This window comes from Anthonomus grandis, chromosome 13 (genome assembly GCF_022605725.1).
Source record: "Anthonomus grandis grandis chromosome 13, icAntGran1.3, whole genome shotgun sequence".
Taxonomy (NCBI): Eukaryota; Metazoa; Arthropoda; class Insecta; order Coleoptera; family Curculionidae; genus Anthonomus; species Anthonomus grandis.
In genome coordinates, this window is record NC_065558.1 from 736,222 (window position 1) to 762,817 (window position 26,596).

The 26,596-nt window shown below is 32.0% G+C and overlaps 1 protein-coding gene across 1 annotated transcript in view; it reads left to right on the forward strand.

Moving 5' to 3' along the window:
• Positions 1-26,596, forward strand: part of LOC126744297 (multiple epidermal growth factor-like domains protein 8) — a 77,333-nt gene that overhangs the window by 35,930 nt on the left and 14,807 nt on the right. The window contains exons 14-26 of the mRNA XM_050451675.1: positions 339-602; positions 657-855; positions 9,238-9,514; positions 9,912-10,176; positions 14,169-14,382; positions 14,440-14,812; positions 14,875-15,056; positions 19,721-19,865; positions 19,918-20,046; positions 20,104-20,256; positions 20,311-20,477; positions 20,536-20,632; positions 25,400-25,785. Coding sequence (XP_050307632.1) covers positions 339-602; positions 657-855; positions 9,238-9,514; positions 9,912-10,176; positions 14,169-14,382; positions 14,440-14,812; positions 14,875-15,056; positions 19,721-19,865; positions 19,918-20,046; positions 20,104-20,256; positions 20,311-20,477; positions 20,536-20,632; positions 25,400-25,785 — 2,851 coding nt within the window. The remainder of the gene's footprint in view (positions 1-338; positions 603-656; positions 856-9,237; positions 9,515-9,911; positions 10,177-14,168; positions 14,383-14,439; positions 14,813-14,874; positions 15,057-19,720; positions 19,866-19,917; positions 20,047-20,103; positions 20,257-20,310; positions 20,478-20,535; positions 20,633-25,399; positions 25,786-26,596) is intronic.

Sequence of the window (26,596 nt, forward strand, 5' to 3'; positions counted from 1 at the left end):
TTTTTTAATTTATCATGAAGTATTGAAATAAACCTGACATATACAAGAACAGGATAATTTATAATGCGAATTAAAATTATATTAACATATAATTGTCATACAATGAAGAATCCCTAACAGCATAATAAGACCCCTGACCTGCATAAAGTTAGTACGTGCATAACTCGTACACTTGACTCGTCTGCCGTGAAACGAACCGCTGTTCTGCATCGCTTTAGCGATGCGTTCTTGCCAAATGCTCACCTGCCCGATAAAGCGCGTTAAATCCATTTCGGGCAAAGTCACGTCCTTAAGAGTTGTGTTATTTTTACTTTAATAAAATTAGTTAAATATTTCAGTTATATCGGAGACGGACGTTCGTCATGCGTAAGAACCTGCTACAACGTGTGCGTGCACGGTACCTGCCAAGGCGAACCCGACTACAAATGTCTCTGCGAGGTCGGTTGGTACGGCGACGATTGTTCGAAGAATTGCGGGTGTAACAACCATTCCGCGTGTCCGGACGGTTTCCAGATCTGCGAGTCCTGCCAGGACTACACCATGGGCGAGTTTTGTCAATATTGTCGGCCAGGAAGTTACGGCAACGCCACCAATGATCTTGGGTTGGTTATTTAGTCTCTGATTTAAGATTTCAGTTAAAATGTCTCGCTGTTTAGCTGTAGAAAATGCGAGTGTAACGGTCACGGTAACCTGGAACTGGGCGAATGCGATATAGAAACCGGCGAGTGTTTTTGTCAGGACAATACGGAGGGGCTGCACTGCGAGAGGTGCAAACCGAACTACTCGGGAGACCCTAGAAACGGGCATCAGTGCTACTACCAGTGCGAGGCCCGGGGAGTTTTAACGGATTCGAGAGTGAGTTGTATTGCATTTTTATTTAGTATTGAATAAAATCGGAGAAAATTGAAACTAAATTGAAGCTATTTACAAATGGTCACCAGAAAATGCCCATAACTCAACAACTACTTAAAATAGAAATTTGAAAATTGGTATACAGATTGCTCAATTAATTTCATTAGACACCTATTTCAGCGTTTTTTAATTAATGTACAAGGGGTTGAAAAAAATTGATTTTTGTGAAAAAGTTGAATTTTTTTTAATAAAAATCACTACAAAATGGCCATAACTCAAAAACTACTTAAAGTATAAATTTGAAAATTGGTATACAGATTGCTCAATTAATTTCATTAGACACCTATTTCAGCGTTTTTCAATTAATGTACAAGGGGTTGAACAAAATTGATTTTTGTGAAAAAGTTGAATTTTTTTTAATAAAAATCACCACAAAATGGCCATAACTCAAAAACCACTTAAAATACAAATTTGAAAATTGGTATACAGATTGCTCAATTAATTTCATTAGACACCTATTTCAGCGTTTTTTAATTAATGTACAAGGAGTTAAAAAAAATTGATTTTTTGTGAAAAAATTGAATTTTTTTTATAAAAATCACCACAAAATGCCCATAACTCAAAAACTACTTAAAATAGAAATTTGAAAATTGGTATACAGATTGCTTAATTAATTTCATTAGACACCTATTTCAGCGTTTTTTAATTAATGTACAAGGAGTTAAAAAAAATTGATTTTTTGTGAAAAAATTGAATTTTTTTTATAAAAATCACCACAAAATGCCCATAACTCAAAAACTACTTAAAATAGAAATTTGAAAATTGGTATACAAATTGCTTAATTAATTTCATTAGACACCTATTTCAGCGTTTTTTAATTAATGTACAAGGAGTTAAAAAAAATTGATTTTTTGTGAAAAAATTGAATTTTTTTTATAAAAATCACCACAAAATGGTCATAACTCAAAAACCACTTAAAATAGAAATTTGAAAATTGGTATACAGATTGCTTAATTAATTTCATTAGACACCTATTTCAGCGTTTTTTAATTAATGTACAAGGGGTTGAAAAAAATTTATTTTTTGTGAAAAAGTTGAATTTTTTTAATAAAAATCACCACAAAATGCCCATAACTCAAAAACTATTTAAAATAAAAATTTGAAAATTGGTATACAGATTGCTCAATTAATTTCATTAGACACCTATTTCAGCGTTTTTTAATTAATGTACAAGGGGTTGAAAAAAATTTATGTTTTGTGAAAAAATTGATTTTTTTTAATAAAAATCACCACAAAATGCCCATAACTCAAAAACCACTTAAAATAGAAATTTGAAAATTGGTATACAGATTGCTCAATTAATTTCATTAGACACCTATTTCAGCGTTTTTTAATTAATGTACAAGGGGTTGGAAAAAATTGAATTTTTGTGAAAAAGTTGAATTTTTTTAATAAAAATCACCACAAAATGCCCATAACTCAAAAACTACTTAAAATAGAAATTTGAAAATTGGTATACAGATTGCTCAATTAATTTCATTAGACACCTATTTTAGCGTTTTTAATTATTGTACAAGGGGTTGAAAAAAATTGATTTTTTGTGAAAAAATTGAATTTTTTTTATAAAAATCACCACAAAATGGCCATAACTCAAAAACTACTCAAAATAGAAATTTGAAAATTGGTATACAGATTGCTCAATTAATTTCATTAGACACCTATTTCAGCGTTTTTTATTTAATGTACAAGGGGTTGAAAAAAATTGATTTTTGTGAAAAAGTTGAATTTTTTTAATAAAAATCACTACAAAATGGCCATAACTCAAAAACTACTTAAAGTATAAATTTGAAAATTGGTATACAGATTGCTCAATTAATTTCATTAGAGACCTATTTCAGCGTTTTTCAATTAATGTACAAGGGGTTGAACAAAATTGATTTTTGTGAAAAAGTTGAATTTTTTTTAATAAAAATCACCACAAAATGCCCATAACTCAAAAACCACTTAAAATAGAAATTTGAAAATTGGTAAACAGATTGCTCAATTAATTTCATTAGACACCTATTTCAGCGTTTTTTAATTAATGTACAAGGGGTTGAAAAAAATTGATTTTTGTGAAAAAGTTGAATTTTTTTTAATAAAAATCACCACAAAATGCCCATAACTCAAAAACTATTTAAAATAAAAATTTGAAAATTGGTATACAGATTGCTCAATTAATTTCATTAGACACCTATTTCAGCGTTTTTTAATTAATGTACAAGGGGTTGAAAAAAATTTATGTTTTGTGAAAAAATTGATTTTTTTTAATAAAAATCACCACAAAATGCCCATAACTCAAAAACCACTTAAAATAGAAATTTGAAAATTGGTATACAGATTGCTCAATTAATTTCATTAGACACCTATTTCAGCGTTTTTTAATTAATGTACACGAAGTTGAAAAAAATTGATTTTTTGTGAAAAAATTGAATTTTTTTTATAAAAATCACCACAAAATGGCCATAACTCAAAAACCACTTAAAATAGAATTTTGAAAATTGGTATACATATTGCCCAATTAATTTCATTAGACACCTATTTCAGCGTTTTTTAATTAATGTACACGAAGTTGAAAAAAATTGATTTTTGTGAAAAAGTTGAATTTTTTTTAATAAAAATCACCACAAAATGCCCATAACTCAAAAACTACTTAAAATAGAAATTTGAAAATTGGTATACAGATTGCTCAATTAATTTCATTAGACACCTATTTCAGCGTTTTTTAATTAATGTACAAGGGGTTGGAAAAAATTGATTTTTTGTGAAAAAATTGAATTTTTTTTATAAAAATCACCACAAAATGGTCATAACTAAAAAACTACTAAAGATAGAAATTTGAAAATTGGTATACAAATTGCTCAATTAATTTCATTAGACACCTATTTCAGCGTTTTTTAATTAATGTACACGAAGTTGAAAAAAATTGATTTTTGTGAAAAAGTTGAATTTTTTTTAATAAAAATCACCACAAAATGCCCATAACTCAAAAACTACTTAAAATAGAAATTTGAAAATTGGTATACAGATTGCTTAATTAATTTCATTAGACACCTATTTCAGCGTTTTTTAATTAATGTACAAGGGGTTGAAAAAAATTGATTTTTGTGAAAAAGTTGAATTTTTTTTAATAAAAATCACTACAAAATGGCCATAACTCAAAAACTACTTAAAGTATAAATTTGAAAATTGGTATACAGATTGCTCAATTAATTTCATTAGACACCTATTTCAGCGTTTTTCAATTAATGTACAAGGGGTTGAACAAAATTGATTTTTGTGAAAAAGTTGAATTTTTTTTAATAAAAATCACCACAAAATGGCCATAACTCAAAAACCACTTAAAATACAAATTTGAAAATTGGTATACAGATTGCTCAATTAATTTCATTAGACACCTATTTCAGCGTTTTTTAATTAATGTACAAGGAGTTAAAAAAAATTGATTTTTTGTGAAAAAATTGAATTTTTTTTATAAAAATCACCACAAAATGCCCATAACTCAAAAACTACTTAAAATAGAAATTTGAAAATTGGTATACAGATTGCTTAATTAATTTCATTAGACACCTATTTCAGCGTTTTTTAATTAATGTACAAGGAGTTAAAAAAAATTGATTTTTTGTGAAAAAATTGAATTTTTTTTATAAAAATCACCACAAAATGCCCATAACTCAAAAACTACTTAAAATAGAAATTTGAAAATTGGTATACAAATTGCTTAATTAATTTCATTAGACACCTATTTCAGCGTTTTTTAATTAATGTACAAGGGGTTGAAAAAAATTGATTTTTGTGAAAAAGTTGAATTTTTTTTAATAAAAATCACTACAAAATGGCCATAACTCAAAAACTACTTAAAGTATAAATTTGAAAATTGGTATACAGATTGCTCAATTAATTTCATTAGACACCTATTTCAGCGTTTTTCAATTAATGTACAAGGGGTTGAACAAAATTGATTTTTGTGAAAAAGTTGAATTTTTTTTAATAAAAATCACCACAAAATGGCCATAACTCAAAAACCACTTAAAATACAAATTTGAAAATTGGTATACAGATTGCTCAATTAATTTCATTAGACACCTATTTCAGCGTTTTTTAATTAATGTACAAGGAGTTAAAAAAAATTGATTTTTTGTGAAAAAATTGAATTTTTTTTATAAAAATCACCACAAAATGCCCATAACTCAAAAACTACTTAAAATAGAAATTTGAAAATTGGTATACAGATTGCTTAATTAATTTCATTAGACACCTATTTCAGCGTTTTTTAATTAATGTACAAGGAGTTAAAAAAAATTGATTTTTTGTGAAAAAATTGAATTTTTTTTATAAAAATCACCACAAAATGGTCATAACTCAAAAACCACTTAAAATAGAAATTTGAAAATTGGTATACAGATTGCTTAATTAATTTCATTAGACACCTATTTCAGCGTTTTTTAATTAATGTACAAGGGGTTGAAAAAAATTTATTTTTTGTGAAAAAGTTGAATTTTTTTAATAAAAATCACCACAAAATGCCCATAACTCAAAAACTATTTAAAATAAAAATTTGAAAATTGGTATACAGATTGCTCAATTAATTTCATTAGACACCTATTTCAGCGTTTTTTAATTAATGTACAAGGGGTTGAAAAAAATTTATGTTTTGTGAAAAAATTGATTTTTTTTAATAAAAATCACCACAAAATGCCCATAACTCAAAAACCACTTAAAATAGAAATTTGAAAATTGGTATACAGATTGCTCAATTAATTTCATTAGACACCTATTTCAGCGTTTTTTAATTAATGTACAAGGGGTTGGAAAAAATTGAATTTTTGTGAAAAAGTTGAATTTTTTTAATAAAAATCACCACAAAATGCCCATAACTCAAAAACTACTTAAAATAGAAATTTGAAAATTGGTATACAGATTGCTCAATTAATTTCATTAGACACCTATTTTAGCGTTTTTAATTATTGTACAAGGGGTTGAAAAAAATTGATTTTTTGTGAAAAAATTGAATTTTTTTTATAAAAATCACCACAAAATGGCCATAACTCAAAAACTACTCAAAATAGAAATTTGAAAATTGGTATACAGATTGCTCAATTAATTTCATTAGACACCTATTTCAGCGTTTTTTATTTAATGTACAAGGGGTTGAAAAAAATTGATTTTTGTGAAAAAGTTGAATTTTTTTAATAAAAATCACTACAAAATGGCCATAACTCAAAAACTACTTAAAGTATAAATTTGAAAATTGGTATACAGATTGCTCAATTAATTTCATTAGAGACCTATTTCAGCGTTTTTCAATTAATGTACAAGGGGTTGAACAAAATTGATTTTTGTGAAAAAGTTGAATTTTTTTTAATAAAAATCACCACAAAATGCCCATAACTCAAAAACCACTTAAAATAGAAATTTGAAAATTGGTAAACAGATTGCTCAATTAATTTCATTAGACACCTATTTCAGCGTTTTTTAATTAATGTACAAGGGGTTGAAAAAAATTGATTTTTGTGAAAAAGTTGAATTTTTTTTAATAAAAATCACCACAAAATGCCCATAACTCAAAAACTATTTAAAATAAAAATTTGAAAATTGGTATACAGATTGCTCAATTAATTTCATTAGACACCTATTTCAGCGTTTTTTAATTAATGTACAAGGGGTTGAAAAAAATTTATGTTTTGTGAAAAAATTGATTTTTTTTAATAAAAATCACCACAAAATGCCCATAACTCAAAAACCACTTAAAATAGAAATTTGAAAATTGGTATACAGATTGCTCAATTAATTTCATTAGACACCTATTTCAGCGTTTTTTAATTAATGTACACGAAGTTGAAAAAAATTGATTTTTTGTGAAAAAATTGAATTTTTTTTATAAAAATCACCACAAAATGGCCATAACTCAAAAACCACTTAAAATAGAATTTTGAAAATTGGTATACATATTGCCCAATTAATTTCATTAGACACCTATTTCAGCGTTTTTTAATTAATGTACACGAAGTTGAAAAAAATTGATTTTTGTGAAAAAGTTGAATTTTTTTTAATAAAAATCACCACAAAATGCCCATAACTCAAAAACTACTTAAAATAGAAATTTGAAAATTGGTATACAGATTGCTCAATTAATTTCATTAGACACCTATTTCAGCGTTTTTTAATTAATGTACAAGGGGTTGGAAAAAATTGATTTTTTGTGAAAAAATTGAATTTTTTTTATAAAAATCACCACAAAATGGTCATAACTAAAAAACTACTAAAGATAGAAATTTGAAAATTGGTATACAAATTGCTCAATTAATTTCATTAGACACCTATTTCAGCGTTTTTTAATTAATGTACACGAAGTTGAAAAAAATTGATTTTTGTGAAAAAGTTGAATTTTTTTTAATAAAAATCACCACAAAATGCCCATAACTCAAAAACTACTTAAAATAGAAATTTGAAAATTGGTATACAGATTGCTCAATTAATTTCATTAGACACCTATTTCAGCGTTTTTAATTATTGTACAAGGGGTTGGAAAAAATTGATTTTTTGTGAAAAAATTGAATTTTTTTTATAAAAATCACCACAAAATGGTCATAACTAAAAAACTACTAAAGATAGAAATTTGAAAATTGGTATACAAATTGCTCAATTAATTTCATTAGACACCTATTTCAGCGTTTTTTAATTAATGTACACGAAGTTGAAAAAAATTGATTTTTGTGAAAAAGTTGAATTTTTTTCATAAAAATCACCACAAAATGCCCATAACTCAAAAACTACTTAAAATAGAAATTTGAAAATTGGTATACAGATTGCTCAATTAATTTCATAAGACACCTATTTCAGCGTTTTTTAATTAATGTACAAGGGGTTGGAAAAAATTGAATTTTTGTGAAAAAGTTGAATTTTTTTAATAAAAATCACCACAAAATGCCCATAACTCAAAAACTACTTAAAATAGAAATTTGAAAATTGGTATACAGATTGCTCAATTAATTTCATTAGACACCTATTTTAGCGTTTTTAATTATTGTACAAGGGGTTGAAAAAAATTGATTTTTTGTGAAAAAATTGAATTTTTTTTATAAAAATCACCACAAAATGGCCATAACTCAAAAACTACTCAAAATAGAAATTTGAAAATTGGTATACAGATTGCTCAATTAATTTCATTAGACACCTATTTCAGCGTTTTTTATTTAATGTACAAGGGGTTGAAAAAAATTGATTTTTGTGAAAAAGTTGAATTTTTTTAATAAAAATCACTACAAAATGGCCATAACTCAAAAACTACTTAAAGTATAAATTTGAAAATTGGTATACAGATTGCTCAATTAATTTCATTAGAGACCTATTTCAGCGTTTTTCAATTAATGTACAAGGGGTTGAACAAAATTGATTTTTGTGAAAAAGTTGAATTTTTTTTAATAAAAATCACCACAAAATGCCCATAACTCAAAAACCACTTAAAATAGAAATTTGAAAATTGGTAAACAGATTGCTCAATTAATTTCATTAGACACCTATTTCAGCGTTTTTTAATTAATGTACAAGGGGTTGAAAAAAATTGATTTTTGTGAAAAAGTTGAATTTTTTTTAATAAAAATCACCACAAAATGCCCATAACTCAAAAACTATTTAAAATAAAAATTTGAAAATTGGTATACAGATTGCTCAATTAATTTCATTAGACACCTATTTCAGCGTTTTTTAATTAATGTACAAGGGGTTGAAAAAAATTGATGTTTTGTGAAAAAATTGATTTTTTTTAATAAAAATCACCACAAAATGCCCATAACTCAAAAACCACTTAAAATAGAAATTTGAAAATTGGTATACAGATTGCTCAATTAATTTCATTAGACACCTATTTCAGCGTTTTTTAATTAATGTACACGAAGTTGAAAAAAATTGATTTTTTGTGAAAAAATTGAATTTTTTTTATAAAAATCACCACAAAATGGCCATAACTCAAAAACCACTTAAAATAGAATTTTGAAAATTGGTATACATATTGCCCAATTAATTTCATTAGACACCTATTTCAGCGTTTTTTAATTAATGCACAGAGGGTTGAAAAAATATTTTTTTTTAATCATCATGCAATGTCTATAATTCAAAAATCGAACTTTGCTTAGCCCTAAGTCGTTAAGTAAAACCCCTATGAAAGCCTGTTGTTAAGATAAGGTAATATGGTATTGCAACGATTGTTTTTTGTTAGTAAGTAATTTTGGTTAAATTTTCATCTTTTCCCAAAGATGCTAGCAACGTTAATAAATTTACTTAGTATTGGTACAACTATTTTATGATCCAATGTAATTGATATCGAACATATACCGGTGATTTTAGGGTCAGGGAATCAGCTCGATCCAGAACTATTTGCCGCCGAGGGGCGGCCCGCCCATCCGAGAGTGTTTGTGGATTATCAAACCGAACGTGGACTTTGGCACCCCGATTATCCAGTTGCAGATCAACGCCACGCAGTTGAACGTCACTTGTGGCGAGAATGCCGTTTACGTTTACGATGGTTTACCCGAATTGGTGGATATGGGCAGTCAGAGCGCTCTTACGGGGGTTTTTTGTACCGAGGAGGCTATACCGACGGCCGTTGTTGAGTCTCGCACAGGTGAGATTAGGAAATCTGTTAATTAGGTATCTGTAAATCTGTAAATTAGGATCTGTTTTACTTTCTTTGATAGGAATTGTCTTCTCTCTTCTAAGCATCTGAAGTTATTTTCTCTCTTTAAATCTAAAAAATTACTTGAAATATAGATAAACTGGCAAGGGTAGCAAAACTGTCTGGAAAAAGGCAAAAATTTTTTGAACTGCTTGTAAGTTTCCTGATAGATAGACAGTGATTTAAATTTCCTTAATATGTTTAAAGTCCCAACTGCTTGGAAAGAAATAATTTTTCCATGGTTGCCTACTAGAACCTGGCTAGAATTGAAAATTACCTAGAAAAGTTGCCTGTACGATGTAAAACCCAATTCAATATTCAATCAACAAGAAAACTCAATGTTTAGGTCACCTGACGGTCCACTACAAACAGGGTCCCCCGAACGAGAGTTTTAGCGCCCTCTACAAGGTTTTAACGTGCGACAGCTGCGATTCGCCTAGAGAATGTCGCGACGGACAGTGTTTGTGTCCGGAGGGACGCGTTGGACCCTCCTGCGAGGTGCAAATCTGTCCGCAGAACTGTAGCGGCGAAGCGGAACGCGGTACCTGCGATCGTAATTACGGACGGTGTTTGTGTAACGACAAGTGGACGGGACCCGCATGTAATATTCCGTAAGTCTCGTGGATTTTTCCATTTTTCATTGGACATTTATTGAGTGTTAAAAGGCGAAAATAGCCTCATTTGGAAATTCAAAAATATAATTATTATTGTTCTGGATTTAGCCGGAAAATGACCCACAACAAACTCGTTTAATATACAGTATAGGTGACCCCATACTTTTCCAGAAATTAGACAAACCAAGCGGAATATTAATTTTTTTTCTTGCATCAGGTAGGAATAAGGGAATGCTTGTAAGATATTAGGGATCTGCATACTAGAATTAGAAATGAAGATTTCTGATAATTAGGATAAAAAAGTAAAAACCGTTTTTTCCTATTTTAACTGCTCTTGCCGCCATAAGCTTTCAAAGTTTAAATTTTGAGTCCCTATATCTCAAAAACTGTTGAATAAAAATTTTCTCATATTGCATAAAAAATTAAATTTACTTGGAGAGAAAGTGCAGCGGGTTTAGGACCTCAAATAAAACTGATTTTATTCCAGAAGAAATGCTTACGTTTCGGCGTTTATTTAGGGCATCTTCAGGGCTAGAAATGACACGTTACAACAACCAAATAAACATTTAAATAAATAAATATATAATCAAAAAATAAATGACTGCATAAAAAATACTATTTTTATTCAAATGATTTCATTTTGTGTCTTATTTTTAGGATTTTTTTTTAGAGTTTCGACTTCTTTGTGTGGAGTTATTTGTCTTCGATAAAAGTCGTGACTTGAATTGTTTCTTTATACAGGGTGTTATTTAATAATCGCCCAACATTTCACAGGATGATTGTTTAAGTTCCTGATGAAAATTGGTACCTAGCGATTTTTTGACATGAAAAATTTGAATTTGTCCTTAATTTTGCTCTTAATTGTACGTGTCTTTTATGACTTTCAAAGGATCATGATTTTTTGTATAACCTTGTATTATATTTTCGGCGAAAGAAATTAATTACTTAATCATTTTTACGTGAAAAGGGTATTTTATTAATTTTTAAAGAAAATTGATTCGCGTACACTTTGGAAAACTTCTGGAGTTCTATAGGAATACCCTTTTGCGTAAAAATGATTAAGGAATTTATTTCTTTGACCAAACATATATATAATACAAGACTGTACAAAAAGTCATGAGGTTGTAAAAGTCATAAAAAACACTATTTTTTTATTCCAGGCAGTTGAACTGTTTCATTTGCCAGGACTTTAATTTTCGAATACCAGGACATGTGTTCAACTGAATTCAATTCTAAATCCATGATTTTTTTTTATCTGTAATTCAAGGCAGTTAAGGTAATTTCTGGACGTGGTCCTAACTGCCTGGAATTTTTGATCCATGATTTTGTTTTTTTTATTTCGGATAGCGCCCTCGACAAGTAAGAGCTAAATTAGGGACAAATTCAACTTTTTCATGTCAGAAAACCCCTGGGTATCAATTTTCGTATTATTAAGGAAATTATGCAAAAAAAACAAAAATAAATCTTTGACACCCTATATCTTGAAAATTAAGCAGTTCAGGTCAACTTTTTGCTTTAAAATACTTAAACAATTACCCTGTGAAATTTGCGGCACTTATTAAATAACACTTTGTATATTTTAAGCTCCTGGAATAATTTTAATTTTCTCCAGTCAGTTCAGGTGATATACATATGTATGTTTTAAGCTAGAAATAATTTTAAATTTTCTTCAGGCAGTTAATGTTTTTTAATTTTTTTCAAATTTCATAGAATTATTTTTAATTTCCAGCCGATTTTTGACGTTATTTCAAGTTCCTGGAATAATTTTACATTATCCCTGAATTATTTTTAATCTTTTTCCGAGCAGTTGAGGTGATTCATTCAAGAGAAGAACTGATTCTAAAAATAGGGCGCATGCCCGTAAAGCTTCGTTAGAGGAGCTCTTAGTTAGAACTCTTGTTAGAGATTTTAAACAATTTATTGTAAACTCTAGGTGGTACATTAATCGTTATCCTAGTTTTCGTGAAGTTATTTGCAAACTAAATTAATAAATACAGATTATGAAATGAAGTGCCATCTTAATCGAAATTAATTAACTGTCTTTAACGACTTACATGTTTTCCTACTCAAATTATTGTGGAATAGGAAAATGACTCCTAAAGCATACTGGAATTAGAAATCCAAAAAATGACATTAATTGCCTTTGGCCTGGAAGAGGCTTAAGAGTACTTAAAGTATGATTCCAGACACTCAATCTGATTCAGTTAATTGGAATACAATCCTTGTAATACTTTGGTATATCCTCAATTGCTTAGGTAGAGGAGTAAGAAAATTTGAAAAAGGTATTTTTTTTGGGGATCACTTGAAATCACAGCCTTCAAATGCTTGGAAGAAATAAGAAATTATCTCAAAATTGCCTCGAATAAACTAGAAATGTCTGGCAGAAGCTTGGGAGTACTTAAAGACTGTTCCAGGCAACTTGATTCGGTTACCCGAGGTACGATCCTGATGATATTTTGATAAATCTTTAATTGCCTGGAACAATAGGTACTAAGAAAATTATTCCAGGCCATTAAATTTACATAATATATCATTTGATTGTTCCGTTTTTTGGGGATCCTGATTAGCCCTGATTTATTTATTTTTTCCTAGACAATTATTATATGTTTGGCAACGTTGTTTAATATGATAAAATGCGTGTGCACAATGTTGTCACTTTTATTACAGTTATTTTTTCAGGATCGTCAGGCATAAAATGAAATATTTTATGCCTGGAAACTGCCGAATTCATTTTAAATGCCTGGAAACAATAAAAATGAATTCGGAAAAATCAGGAAAATTCATAGAAGGCAGAAAAGCTTCCGCAAATGCATGGGACAGAATAAAGAATCACTTCGAATGTCTGGTATAAAAATGACGATTTCTTATAATGTGGGGCAAATTTAAAAAATTAGCTCAAATATTTGGACAAATTGCTTCCAATAACTGAAGTATATGCAAGATAACTCCATGTACCTGGAACACGTGAACATTTACCTAAAGTACCTGGAAACCATAAACATGGACTCCGAAACCTGGAAATAATTAAAAATTAGTATAAAAGTATGAATATCTATTTGCAAACCATTACCTTTTAGCATAAGATTCTGGTAATATTTTAAAATTTTATACGGACGTTCAAATGTCTTCTTACCTTAGCTAAACCACATTTCTTGTCCACTATTATTTTCCTTCTCAACTCTACTAACAGGACACTTTTTCCATTATCGCTAACTTCATTTTCCTTTTGGCAAGACTAAAAAATAGTCCGCGTCCAAGAATATTTTACCACAAAGACACATATAGTTATATGGCCCATACTTTTTTTTTTAATGAAATTTCTTCATTCAACACTTGCAATATAAGAGTTATTTAAGTAAAGCAATGGATAGTATATAAAGTATTGGCTACTGAATACATGAATACATAAATAAGTTAGGAACTATCAAGATATCTACTACAAGAGGCATAATTTCACAGATCTATAGAAACTAATGTAGTAAGTATATAAAACAATCCAGACTTTTTTTGCCTTAGCACAACTTCTTGGAATTATCCTTATCACCACCTCAATCAACGATTTTCTATCGTTACGTAATAATGGAAATGTTAACTAAGACATAAACAAAAATGGTTTTAAGGAAAATTAAGGCTTATTCTGAACATGCAGAATGCGCTATTAAAGTTTGGAAACTGCAATTCGAGACACGTATATTTGAAATTTATTATTAAATTAGAAATCCTATATTGTGAAAATTTGACGTGTCGTTTCCAGCCTGGAAGATGACCTAAATAAAGGTCAAAACGTCGGCATTCCTTTTGAAATAAAAGCAGTTTTATTTGAGGTCCTAATTAACTTTCTCTCTACTTACTATTAACTTTTTTCTAATAATTAAAAGAAAAACGCTTTTATTACATGTCTAGCTTTAATCTGTGGACTAGGTTCGAATTTTTGTAAGTCTCACCGTTATATCAATTGATCCGACATCTACAACAATAAAATTTCTTAGGGAAACCAAGCTGCAACTAGTATTCTTGGAACTATTCAACACCGAACGTTTATCAGACAACTTCGAACACTTAAGAAAAACTTTACCACGTTTCGGGCATTCTTTAGTCGCCGACCGTAGAGGTTCCTTATGGATGTTCGGGGGGTATTCGTTAAGCCACGGCCCCCTAAACGACATTAGACTATTTGACACTAAAAATATCAGCTGGATGCAGGTATTTAATCAAAAACATTATTAAAGAAGCGATTTTTTACAATTTTCAATTTGCTAGGTGACAGTGGAGTCTACGCCGGACGCCCGGATGCCCCAGGGAAGGTACTTCCACGGTGCCGATATCGTGCACTCAAAACAGTCGATTTACGTGTACGGGGGACTGACCAAGGCCCAGAAGAACTTTAAGAATCGCACCTTAAACGACTTTTGGCAGTTCGACGTGCAAAATCAACGTTGGGGCGAGGTGGAAATCGAGAGGGGCGGCAAACGGCCGCCCGCGGTCTACGGACACACGTTGACTTATTACAGAAATGCCGATCGCGAGGAGTTTTTGATTTTAGTGGGCGGCGATTCGCCTCATTCGGGTTTCTTGAATAACGTGTGGGAGTTTGCGGTCGAGAAGAACGTTTGGCGAGCGATAAATACTAAGGGTAAGTCACCTCTGTTATAGTAAATCTCTTAAAGTTACGCTTTAAGTTGTTTTTTTTTTTAGGTAATGGTCCGGCCGGCATATTCGGTCATACCACAGTCTTCCATCCTCAAACGAACAGTTTGTACGTGTTCGGAGGTTACGTTTATGACCGTCAAGTTAGTATTCTGTCCAATAGTCTTTACCGGCTCGAGTATGAAACTCAAACCTGGATAGAGCTTACCGGAAGTAATACGCGCAACGTGGTAAGGAATAGTAAGGTCTACACTATAATAGGAAAGAAAAGTTTGGATTTGTGAGGGTGGTTCTAGTGATAAAGCCAGTTTTCAGTGTTACTCAATAACTATTTAGTGAATTTTTACATTTTGTTGAATTCATGAAAGTGGTTTAATAATCCAACAAAAAGGCTTCATCCATTTACTCAAAGAGACCAGGTACAACATAGACAAACGAAGAAAAACAAGCAAGTCACGGTCTCACAAACATTTATTATCGACGACACATGTTTCGTTTTATTAGAGCATTATCAGGTCTAAAACTATACAAGAACATGCCGTTAAAATGAAAATAAGGGTAAAACACCATTTTTCTAAAAACACTTAATATTCAGCCAAGCGCTAAATTAATTTTCTTGGATGTGAAAAACCCGTTCCCCAGTATTCCACCTGATGGCTGCCTTCAGTTGGTTAGAGGGTTGTTGCTGAAAACCTCTTTGACTCGCCTCATTATTGATGATCTTTTAGGCCTTTTTAGATCAGAGTTTTTTCCTTTTTAATAACAAAATTTTCAAGCAAGTTACCGGTGTAGCAATGGATTCTTGTCTTTCCCCATTTTTGAGTGATGTTTTCATGCACAACCTAGATGAGAAAATTGTAAAGCCTCCTTTTGGTTTTTAGGAGTCCATAGGAGGTACGTGGATAACCTTTTCGTTGTCTGGAATGGTAGCGATTAACAATACGAGCTTCGCTTGTACTTTGATCAGTTGGGACCAGTAGAAATTTTCCTTCATTTTGATCAGTATAAAGTTTTTTAAATACAATTGAAGTCGAAATAACCATTGAAAATTGTTGAGCAGTTGCTCCGACAACGCTACTCACCGCGTTATATGTCTTACAAGCTTTGAGTCTATGGTTTTTGGGGTATCATGCTTCACAGAACCATGATGTGATAAGAGCTCCGCTCGAAATTAAGTATGCTTTAATATAAATGACTGCAGTTTTACTGAAATCAGACCCATAAGAATAAAGTTTTAATTGTCACGTGACTTTAAAAGCCAATACTTAAAAAATTTGCTAAAAATCAATTATTATTTTATAAATAAACCCCAGATACCAGATTTCAATCCAATTGGACAAACGCTTTGGTAGTCACGTGAACCTAAAACTCAATATTTTAAAAATTTGATACAAACTAATAATTATTTCCTAAATGAACCCCAAATACCAAATTCATTCAAATCGGGCAAATACCAAAAAAGTTTCAAAAAAAAAATTACCACATAAAATAATAATACCCATTAAATCCCGATTAGATTTTTTTTTTATCATTAGGACCCATTGTGTTGTAATTTTTGTCTAGCAAAACGCCTTGTATAGACACTGTGTCGCATGAATATCATAATATTACACGGAAAATGCTAAAACGTCAAACGTTGCCGAATTATCACGTCTAAAAGAACCCGATTTGGTAAAAGATATGCACATATTCGGATTCTCCAGAGTCTCTTGAATAATTCCGTACCAATTTCAGGAAGTTCTGAGCTATTTAAAGCATTTTATCAATGAAATTAGGAAGCAATTCCGAGCCAATTCATCCACGTTGACGTCACGCTGTCAAAACCGCCGTAAAACTCGGCATTAAAATCGCGCATAGACGTCAAAATCGTCCATTTTCAGACGATGATTTCGGGTATAAAAAAAGGTTTTCACCTTATGATTTGTACATGGAAAAATAGTATAAAGCCTTAGGAACAGTTTAACATCAATTCTGGACCGATTCCAATCGGTTTTAGTAGTTAAATTTCGATTATAAAAAGGGTCTTATTTTAGGTGGAAACGGGCGAAAATCACCGGTTTCCTTGCCAGGGAGACGCGCACTTGTTGGGTGCTAGATCATGTTAGTTTTTATACCCTGATCATCGGGCCCGGTGGCATTTTCATATGTTACCGACAAAAACAGGCGTTCGGTTTGCCGAATATGTCTCATTAAGTTGCCGACGTATTCCTAGTTTTCGTCTGTAACATAGACAGAATAAAATAGCCCAACTGATAAAGCATATTAACATGGAAAGAATAAAAAACAGTTTGTTTTGCGGTAATTAAGTTTGGGAACTACTGAAAGATTAACGAATATACTAACTTATTAACTATACTAACTTTTTGGAAACTTTTATTGACAATGACAACTACGTACATTATTAGGTATATATATTTACATATAATGTAAATTATAATAAGCCAGAAATGGAATTACTAAAATTATATAATGTATAGGGTATATAAAATTTATTTTTTGCGCTTGTTATCTCCTAATTCTATATTTTGTTCCACGCATTACCTTAAGTTGTGGGGAGCTTTTTTCTGATGCTTGCTTGAAGTTCCAGATATAAGTCTTCTCTTGCCGCTTATGTATAAATAATAAAATTTTTTACAAAATGTTTTAAAAAGATATTAAAAAAAAACAATTTATCTTTGGCTTTCTCCTACCGACAGCCGTTGGCTGAACTGGTATTTTCTTGCCTTTCATTTCCCTAATATGCTTATTGATTTTCAAAGTGGTATAATTTTGATATTTAAATGCTATAAATAGACCGGATACAAGCGAGTTCTCACTTTTTGCATATTTGTCCTTATTGGATAGAAATGATTGCACTAATGGAACAAATAGGATTTTCTTTTAATTTGTTTAATATTTCATCATTAAAAGTACTCCATTTCTGTTGTAAGTCAACAATTTCTTCGTTAGAATATGATTCTGCAGATAATGCAATACATTATCATTATCTTTTGCTTTGGTGGAGCTATTTTGTTCATTCACATTAGTAGTATCTATATTTGGGTTAGATGTTTGTGAAATTGTTTCAAATTCCGAAGTAGCATTGGATATTAAAATTTATTAAAAATATATCTTGGGGTGGTTCCACTCTGGCCGACACGCTAACCCAACTGCTTGACATGCTAAATAATAATAAAATGTCTAGATCATCTCATTTATGTTACAGAGGTACACAAAAATACGTCGGCAACTTACAGATAGGTATTCGGCGACCCGAGCGCTTTTTTCCGTCGGTAACATATGAAAATGCGGCCCGGTGGGGTACCAATATTCAGCTGACCAATATTTTGAGACCTTTCATGGAAAATTGCATTTTCTTGGAAAATGGTGATATTTGAAACAAAACGGAATTTAGTGGATCATAGCCAGATAAATTCCGCGTGTTTGAGGGCAAAAATGGTCTTCGTAGGTGGCATAGCCATTGCGGTATAAGGCGTCAAATTAAAAAAATAGTGTAGAGCAAAAACTGCTCTACGTAGATGATTGTAGAGTGTTTCGAAAAATTGCTTTTAAAAGGTTCTTTAAATGCTTTAATTGAATGAAACCTCTAAGTGCCGCCACTAAAAAGTTATTAATATTTGAAGAAAAAAAGCGTAAAAAAGGGTATTTTCAAATGAACACTGCTCACCCTGTATAAACGATATCCTTAAACTTAATACACCGTTTTATTCGGAAAGGATGCAGGTTTAATTAATCCAAATGACATTTTTTTAAATTTTGCACCATAAAAATTTTACAGAGAAAGAATTAAAAAAAATCAATTTTTTTGATTTTTCTCCTAAAAAAAAAACATTTTTTCAAAAAAAGTCCTAAATAAAAATTGTAGCTCTCGATGAGGCGCACACATCTTCTGTGAGTCACTATTTCCGGAAAGATACCGTTAAACCGTCAGAGGGGCTAGAATATCACAAATGTTTGAAACTTTGAGCGTTAAAAAAAAATACTTCCCGTGTGCTGAGAATTACCAAAAAGTATACAGTCCATCTAGAGATGAGGTCTAATCGACCCGTTAAATTTCATAAAATTCAAACAACCGTTGCGACCTGTATCGAAGCACGCGGAAAAAATCGAACAAAAAAAAATTTTTGAGTTCTAAAGCTTCCCCCTCCCAACTAAAAAAACAAATGAAAAATTGTAGTCGATAGAGTTGTAGCCTCATATATCTATATTATGAAAAGGTAAAAATCACTTCTCTACCCTAATTAGAAAAAAAGTTATAGGCACTTTTGTCCGCCGAGTCCCGAGGTCGTGCGAAAACTCCAGAAAAGTAGCGTCCCACCATAAGAGCTACACTCTTATAACAAATGACGGACTTTCTTCTTTTCGTCAAATCACCTAGTTTATATGTCCTACATTGAAATATCAAGGGTCTTCCACTTGCAAGTTGCAAAACTCATATTTCCGTTGAAGTAAGCTGTTTTCCACAGTTTTTGCGCAATACTTTTTTACATCCATGAAAGACATATAAATGTTTTATTTTCACATTACACTTAAAACCACTCATATGTTTGTCCTTTTCGACTGAAACTATGCATAGTGATTTTTTAGAAGTTTTTATGGCAAATATTAATATTTTATGACCTTTTGATATTTTATTTATTTAGTGTTACTCATTTTATCCGGATACAGGCTTTAAAATAATTTTTTAGCATTATAAAATTTCAATTTAATGAGCAGTGAAGTTTGCGTGAAATGATGATTTGAGGAGTGAATTTTTTCATGCCGTTGCCACATTCGACATATATTTTCTTACTAGTCCGCTAAGTTAGTTGAAAAACTATTCTAGGCATTTTAATAGGGTTTTCATCATTTAGAGGGTAAATGATTTCTGAACAATGTTTTGTTGGTATTTTAGCCAAAACCTCGTTTCTTCCACTCGGCCGTCACCACCGATCACTACATGCTCCTGTTGGGCGGCAGGATTTACCCTTGGAACGCCACTGACACCCTTTACGCCTTCTCTTACAGCTGTAATCAGTGGATTAATTTGATGTCAGAGCGTAAGTAACCTTAAGTTGTACGGCCCTGTATGCGCTAAAATAATAGTTGCAGCTGTTGAAAAAATCGGAATTTATCCGAAACAAACGTACGCCCAAGCGATGACTATTGAATCGGACGGAGATGCCGCGTACGTCATAGGGGGATGGGGAATGGACGCGCAAACGACCGTATTGAAAATCGGTATAAATTTCATCATTAATAACTGCTAAACAATGAAGTTTAATTTGCCGTTTCTAGAATTACCGATGGACTTGTGCAATTTGTACGCGACGAAATCGAACTGTTTGCGTGTACCCGGCTGCGGGTATTGCGCGAACCAACTGAACGGCACGATCATTTCCCAGATTTGTCATAGAAATACTTTGGATTGCCCCCTGGATAATGAAAACGGTAAGGAGCAGTTAAAAAGAGCCTTTTGGAGTACGAACGTGGACATTTTTCTAGGCTCGCGTCTTTCCAATCCGGGCCTTATTTGCGAGGGCCAAACCCAATACTCGAGAAACTGTTCTTCAGTGTTCGACTGCGCCACCTGCAGCTTGACTCCCGGTTGCGTTTTTTGCAACGGAACCAACTCGTGCGTCACTTCTTCGGAAACCGAGTGTGCCGCCCAAGTAACTTTAACATTTACATCTTAATACAAACGAATATAACAAAACAAATATTTTTTAGGTTTGTCCTTACAGTAAATGCGTGGCAACCGATTGCGCCCAATGCCACCAAATGTCCGGCTGCGAATGGAACCTCTCAAGAAGAAAATGCGAGTTCTGTAAGTACGCAATGTGTGGAAAACTGAAGAAAATTATTAATTAAACGACGAAAATCGTCCGTTTTTGTTCTCTTGGCCCTCATCAGGCTAATTACGAAACCGTTTCACTCTCGGGAATTTAAAAAGAGCCCAAGCAACATACGATAGTTGAATAATCGTTTATTTTTGTTTTATACATTTTTGGTTGCTTTGGAACTTCAACAATTAGTATTGCATAAAATGTCTGCGTGATATACTACGTTGACGTATTTAATAAATATAAGGTTTATGTTATTCACGTTTAACAAGAAGGTTTATTACACTTTAAAAATGTTTGTTTCATAAAAGTTCATCGTTTAAGTATGGTTTATTGTATAATATTTGAAGTCGTAAAAAATGTGTTAGTTATTACATCTAAGTATGAAATAACACAAAAAGAGTTTTAATTTATTGTCACATAATATTTATGTTACAATAAATGCTTGAAATGATGAAGGATGTCACTTAATACATAATTCGGTAACTTGCCTGCAAGTGGTGTAAAAATATGAATAGTTTAACCACTGTATGTCGGTCTAAAAACCGATACTGTTTCGAAATAAAAATAATAAATACTCTTTTATCTTCATCGAAGGACCACAGCATATATATGGCGTTGAACTAATTAACTTAATAAATCAACTTTGAAACAATGATGGTTATACTCCTAATAACAATGGGTTAAGTACCTTAACCTATTGAATCAACACACGACAATCGAACTCGTAACTAGAGACACTTGTAAAGGAGGTTTTAGTTGGGAGGGTTCAGAGCATCAGAGTATAGACGGACCTACTCTAGGTCTTTGGGTTATTAGGGATTATGGACTTATCACTAAGGTGTAAAGAAAAAAAGAGAAAAACCACTGCTACGACTCGCGACTCGACTTACGCACTTCTTCCGATAACGACTTAACTTGACTATGTACTGCAACTCTTGGACCAGTAATTGTCGGTCATCCAGAGTCTAGAAAAGGGGATAGGGATCACTCGTGAGCAACTTATCGCTTTGACTGCGACTACGACTGACGGCCTGACAGTTTCATGGGAATTTATGGGTTATACTTATGGTTTTAGCATAGAAAAGTTACCACTTAAAATTTATTATTTTATGACCTTTGGAAAACTTCTGGGGATCATTGATGTCCTTTGTGAATTGTGAACCTAAACCATATAAGAATAAATGCAACTTGATGACAGAAATGGGTGTTGTTGGATTATTTCCCAATATATACGTACGTTGACTACATACGGTTAAAAATAGACCAAAACCAAAAATTTACTTTTATATACACTGTACAATTATTATTTCATAAAAGTTAAACATTTAAGTATGGTAAAGGCTTGTACCAAATGCCTTTAATTAAATAAGCTTCTAAACAAATATTTTTACCATCATCAATAAAGCAGTAGCTAAATTACAGTCTATATTTTAGCCAACACACCCTGAACATCAGTTTCGCAATTAAACTTTTCTCTAAAGCCAGATGGAAAGTCACTGATTATGCGGTTATCATTAAGACAGTTAACAAGCTGTGTATACACCACTTTTTTCAGTATTTTGTCTAACGCACATAAAATATTTATCGGTCTTAGGTCATTAACTAAACTAGATTTATTTACTTTTGGTATCGGAATAACTGTTCAGGGATTTCACCAGTTTCAAGAGAACAATTTAATAAATTAAGCAGTTGGCTGTTTAATATTCTCAAAAGTATTCTTAAGTAGGTTAATATTAATTTCATCAGGACTTGTTTGATTCGCCATGCTAAACAAAATTTCTTTAAGTTCTGTATAATTAATTAAATTAAACTGATAAAATCTACTGTCCAAATTACGACCCTGGTTTACTAAGTCCTCTGCAATATTTCTTCTGTGTACGTCTAATAGAATTTTATTTATACTGTCTATAAAATAGTCATTCAATTTGTTAGGTAAATTATTTTTCATATCAATAACTTCGCCGCTAATTTCCACATCCTGTAATTCATCACTTGCTTATTTTTTATATAAATTCTTGCAAACTTTTGCATTTCCCTTATTTCCATATGCATTCCATATATTATCTTTTACTGCCAAATTTATTTTTTATTTCTTTTATTGAAGTTTCATTTTTTTTATATAACTTATAACTTACATCCCTATTTCTAGTAGCAGCTTCTACAACATCATTCCACCAAACTTTATTTCTTAGATAAATTATAACTGTTCTTAACGGAGCTAAAACATCTAATACATTTATTATGGTACTAATAAGTTCATTATACTTTTCATTCATATTAGCATGATCAAAATTAAAATTGCGCTGTTTCAGTAAATTGTTTAAATCGATAAAATCAATATATCTTCCTCTACTTTGCAAGATTTTGGGCTCTCTTCAATATAAATTGTTGTGCAACTTTTAATTATGTAGTGATCAGTGATTCTTGGACTTTCTAATACTCTGGCTTGAAACATATTCTGATGGTTTGTTAACACTAGATCAATAATTAAATCCTTATATCTACCTGACCTGGTTGTGTCATTTACAGTTGATTATTAAGAATGCTTTCATCACACCATTCAAGAAAAAAGTTGCGAACTTGAACCTTGAAGAACTAGAAGACCTTAGTCTTTTTTTTATAATAACCATAGTAGGTATTGATTGTTCTTCATCTATCTAATAAATTTTTTTCAGATATATACAGATGATATTTTATTGATTGTTTTTAATAGATCCAAATCACTCTCATCCACACATTTCAAGGAGCCCTCAAGTCGGTTCGCGTTCTCCTGCAAATTGTGGATTTCCTTATTATTTATTTAACTGTAGATAAAGGTGTCAAAGCACACGTCTCGGCTCCAGCCTCGAAAGAGTTAAAATCTCTTGATAGTAAAAATTTGTGAAAATTTTTTGTTATTTTTTTAGCATCGGAACTTAAATGTCTTCTTCTAAAGGTGTTTTCCACAGGATGGCCTACTAGCAGAATAACATTTTGACATGCTTATCTTTATACCTATATTTAGATTGTATCTCTTTTGTAAATTGCATATATGCTTAAACAGCATACCTATCAACTATGGTTCGTTGAAAAACACTGAGTATTTGAAAATAGTCTTGCAAATAACAAACAATGTAGTGAAAATATACACTTCTTCTAAAAAACTAATCTGTTTACAGCTCGTTTCCGATGAAATGTGATACATTTAAAGGTGTTTAGTCTTCAAGAATTGATCTTTTGTAAATAATTTCGCTTGCTTATTGACGATTGTCACCGTTTCTTTGCTGGTTTTTAAACATTCTTTAATGGCTAAAACAAAAGAGTTATCGGTAGAACCAAAAGGTATTATCATTGGACTTCATAAGACTGGAAAGACTAACAGTCAAATGTCGACGGATTTGGGAATTCCAAGGCGGACTGTCGATTATAATGTTAAGAAACTCACCAGAGAAGGGAATATTAGCAACAAACCTCGATCGGGAAGGCCAAAGGCAATAAGTTCAAAGGAGGATTTAAATTTTATAAAGAGCGGTAAGTGTTTCGACAGTAAAACGGCGACTTTATAATGCTGGTCTTAAAAGACGTTTAGCTGTATTAAAACCACTACTGAAGGATGTTAATAAGAAGAAAAGACATGAGTGGGCCCAATCACACAAAGAATGGACCATTGATCACTGGAAGAAAGTTCTCTGGAACGACGAGTCGAAATTCGAGGTTTTTGGAACGAAGAGGCGAGTTTTTGTTCGCCGTTATGCCAATGAAAGGGTCGCTCGGAGGATCTGCAGTGGGCGATCTGATTAGAATAGAGGGAATTCTTTGAAAAGAGGGTTACAAAACAATTTAAGTGACAATGTACTTCCTTCTGGCACTCGAATAATTGGGGAAAACTTCATCTTTCAACATGACAATGACCCCAAGCACACGTCGAAATTATCCAAGCAATATTTAGGTCAATTATAAAGGCAACATCTTCTGAAAGTTATGGTATGGCCCCCACAATCACCGGACCTTAATCCTATCGAATTACGGTGGGATGAACTGGATAGACAAGTGCGAAAATCATGCCCCACATCAAAAGAAGACTTGTGGAGGATCATCCAAGAAGAGTGGCACCTTTCCAAGATACCTCAGGAAACTATGGACAAATTAATTCGCAACTACCGAAACTCTGTGAAGCTGTTATTACAAATCGAGGCGGACATGTAGATGAATCCAAAATTTGATTTTCTTAAATTTAATTAATTGAAAAATTTATTGTTTATATTAATTTTGTTATAAATAAACCGTTTCATAAGAATAATTGATGGGTTTATTATTTTTAGTTATAACTTTAAAACAATCATATGTGGGTAAATACTTTTAAGCGGTAGTGTATGTTAGGATCTGTATATAGAAAATCGCTTTTTAAAAACAATTTCATTTTAAAGTTACAAATTCAAACCGACATAGTAACGTGCCTAATTAATACTCTCTTAATGCTAAAATAACAGAGGCTATTTATATTAAAATGGTAGAGACTGACGCTGCTGACTGGGCAAAGATAAGGCGGTTGTTGGTTTCCCCTTGAGACTCAAAAGGTGTGGGAATGCAACTCTGCATTTTCTAGGAACTGCATTTGTGGTAAACAAGGCGTGGGATTATCTGAACAATATAAAAATTGATACTGAAAGGATAATGGCAATTTTTTATATATTATGCAACGGAGTGTTATTCCTGCTGCCATAACGCAGAAACCAAAGACATACTTACACCGTTTTACCGCTTTACAGCCCAAAAACTATCGGGAGAAGAATCGTCTCCGATAGACCCCAAGTGTCCGGCCGCCTGTTCCACGTACCAAACCTGCGACGAGTGTCTGACCTCGAAATCGGGCTGCCATTGGTCGACGAGACTGCGTGAGTGCGTCAGTTCCGCCTCCCAACCGGCGTATTGCGCCGGTGGCGTATGCGGTTTGGTGTTGGGCGAGAGCGACACCGCCCACTGTCCCGAACCGTGTCACGCGTTCACTCAATGCTCGAGTTGCTTGAGACACGGATCGTGCGGATGGTGCGCCGCCCCCGGCGATAAGGGCGAGGGGGTCTGCACCGAAGGGAACAACCGCAGACCGATGAAGGGCGATTGCGCCAAGGTGGCCGAGGAGGATTTGGATTTGTTGGTGAGTCTTATTGTACACTAGTGATGCGCAACGATTACTTTTATAAGTATCGAGTAGATACTGATGATTTATATCAAAGTATCAGATACTTTGTATTCGTTACAAAGTAATCATGACTTGTCTAGTTGTTAGTGAATATACAGGCGAATATTAAGATTTGATATGAATACCTATATTAAATTTAGGACTTGCTTTGGCGTTTTTTATATTTTTTGAGTATAATAGATGGTTATCAAGTTTAAGTAAGATATTACAAAATGATACTGTAATACTTATACTAATAAAAAGTAATCAAGTAATCAGGCAGGACGGACGAATTCAAATACTTTTATCTAGAGCAGGGTATCGAGTATCGAAGTATCAAGCAAGTGCGTGGCGACAACGCCGGGTAAATAATTAGGTATTATTAATTATTGTTGGCCGATCGGCGGCGGTTTATTTCATTTTATTAACAATATTGCCATATTTTACTTATAAAATATATTTAGAACGTATAAGCAGCCACCGGTGACATGGAAATTTGTGATTTAAAAAAGTATTCGAGTAACGAGTAGTTGGGGTCGAAGGATTCGATTACTTCGAATCTTCGCATGTATCAGATATTAAAGTATCGAGGAGATACTATCCGCACGTCTCTATTGTAGACTGTGTCCCATTGGAAGAGATTGTAGGGTATCTCTGTCATTTTTCTTGTATGGTAAATCTACCGTAACCAATTTGCTTACATATCAGCAGCACTTGTTGAATGCTTTTGAGAACCATACCTGTCAGATGGACAGTATTTACACTGACTTCTCGAAAGCATTTGACA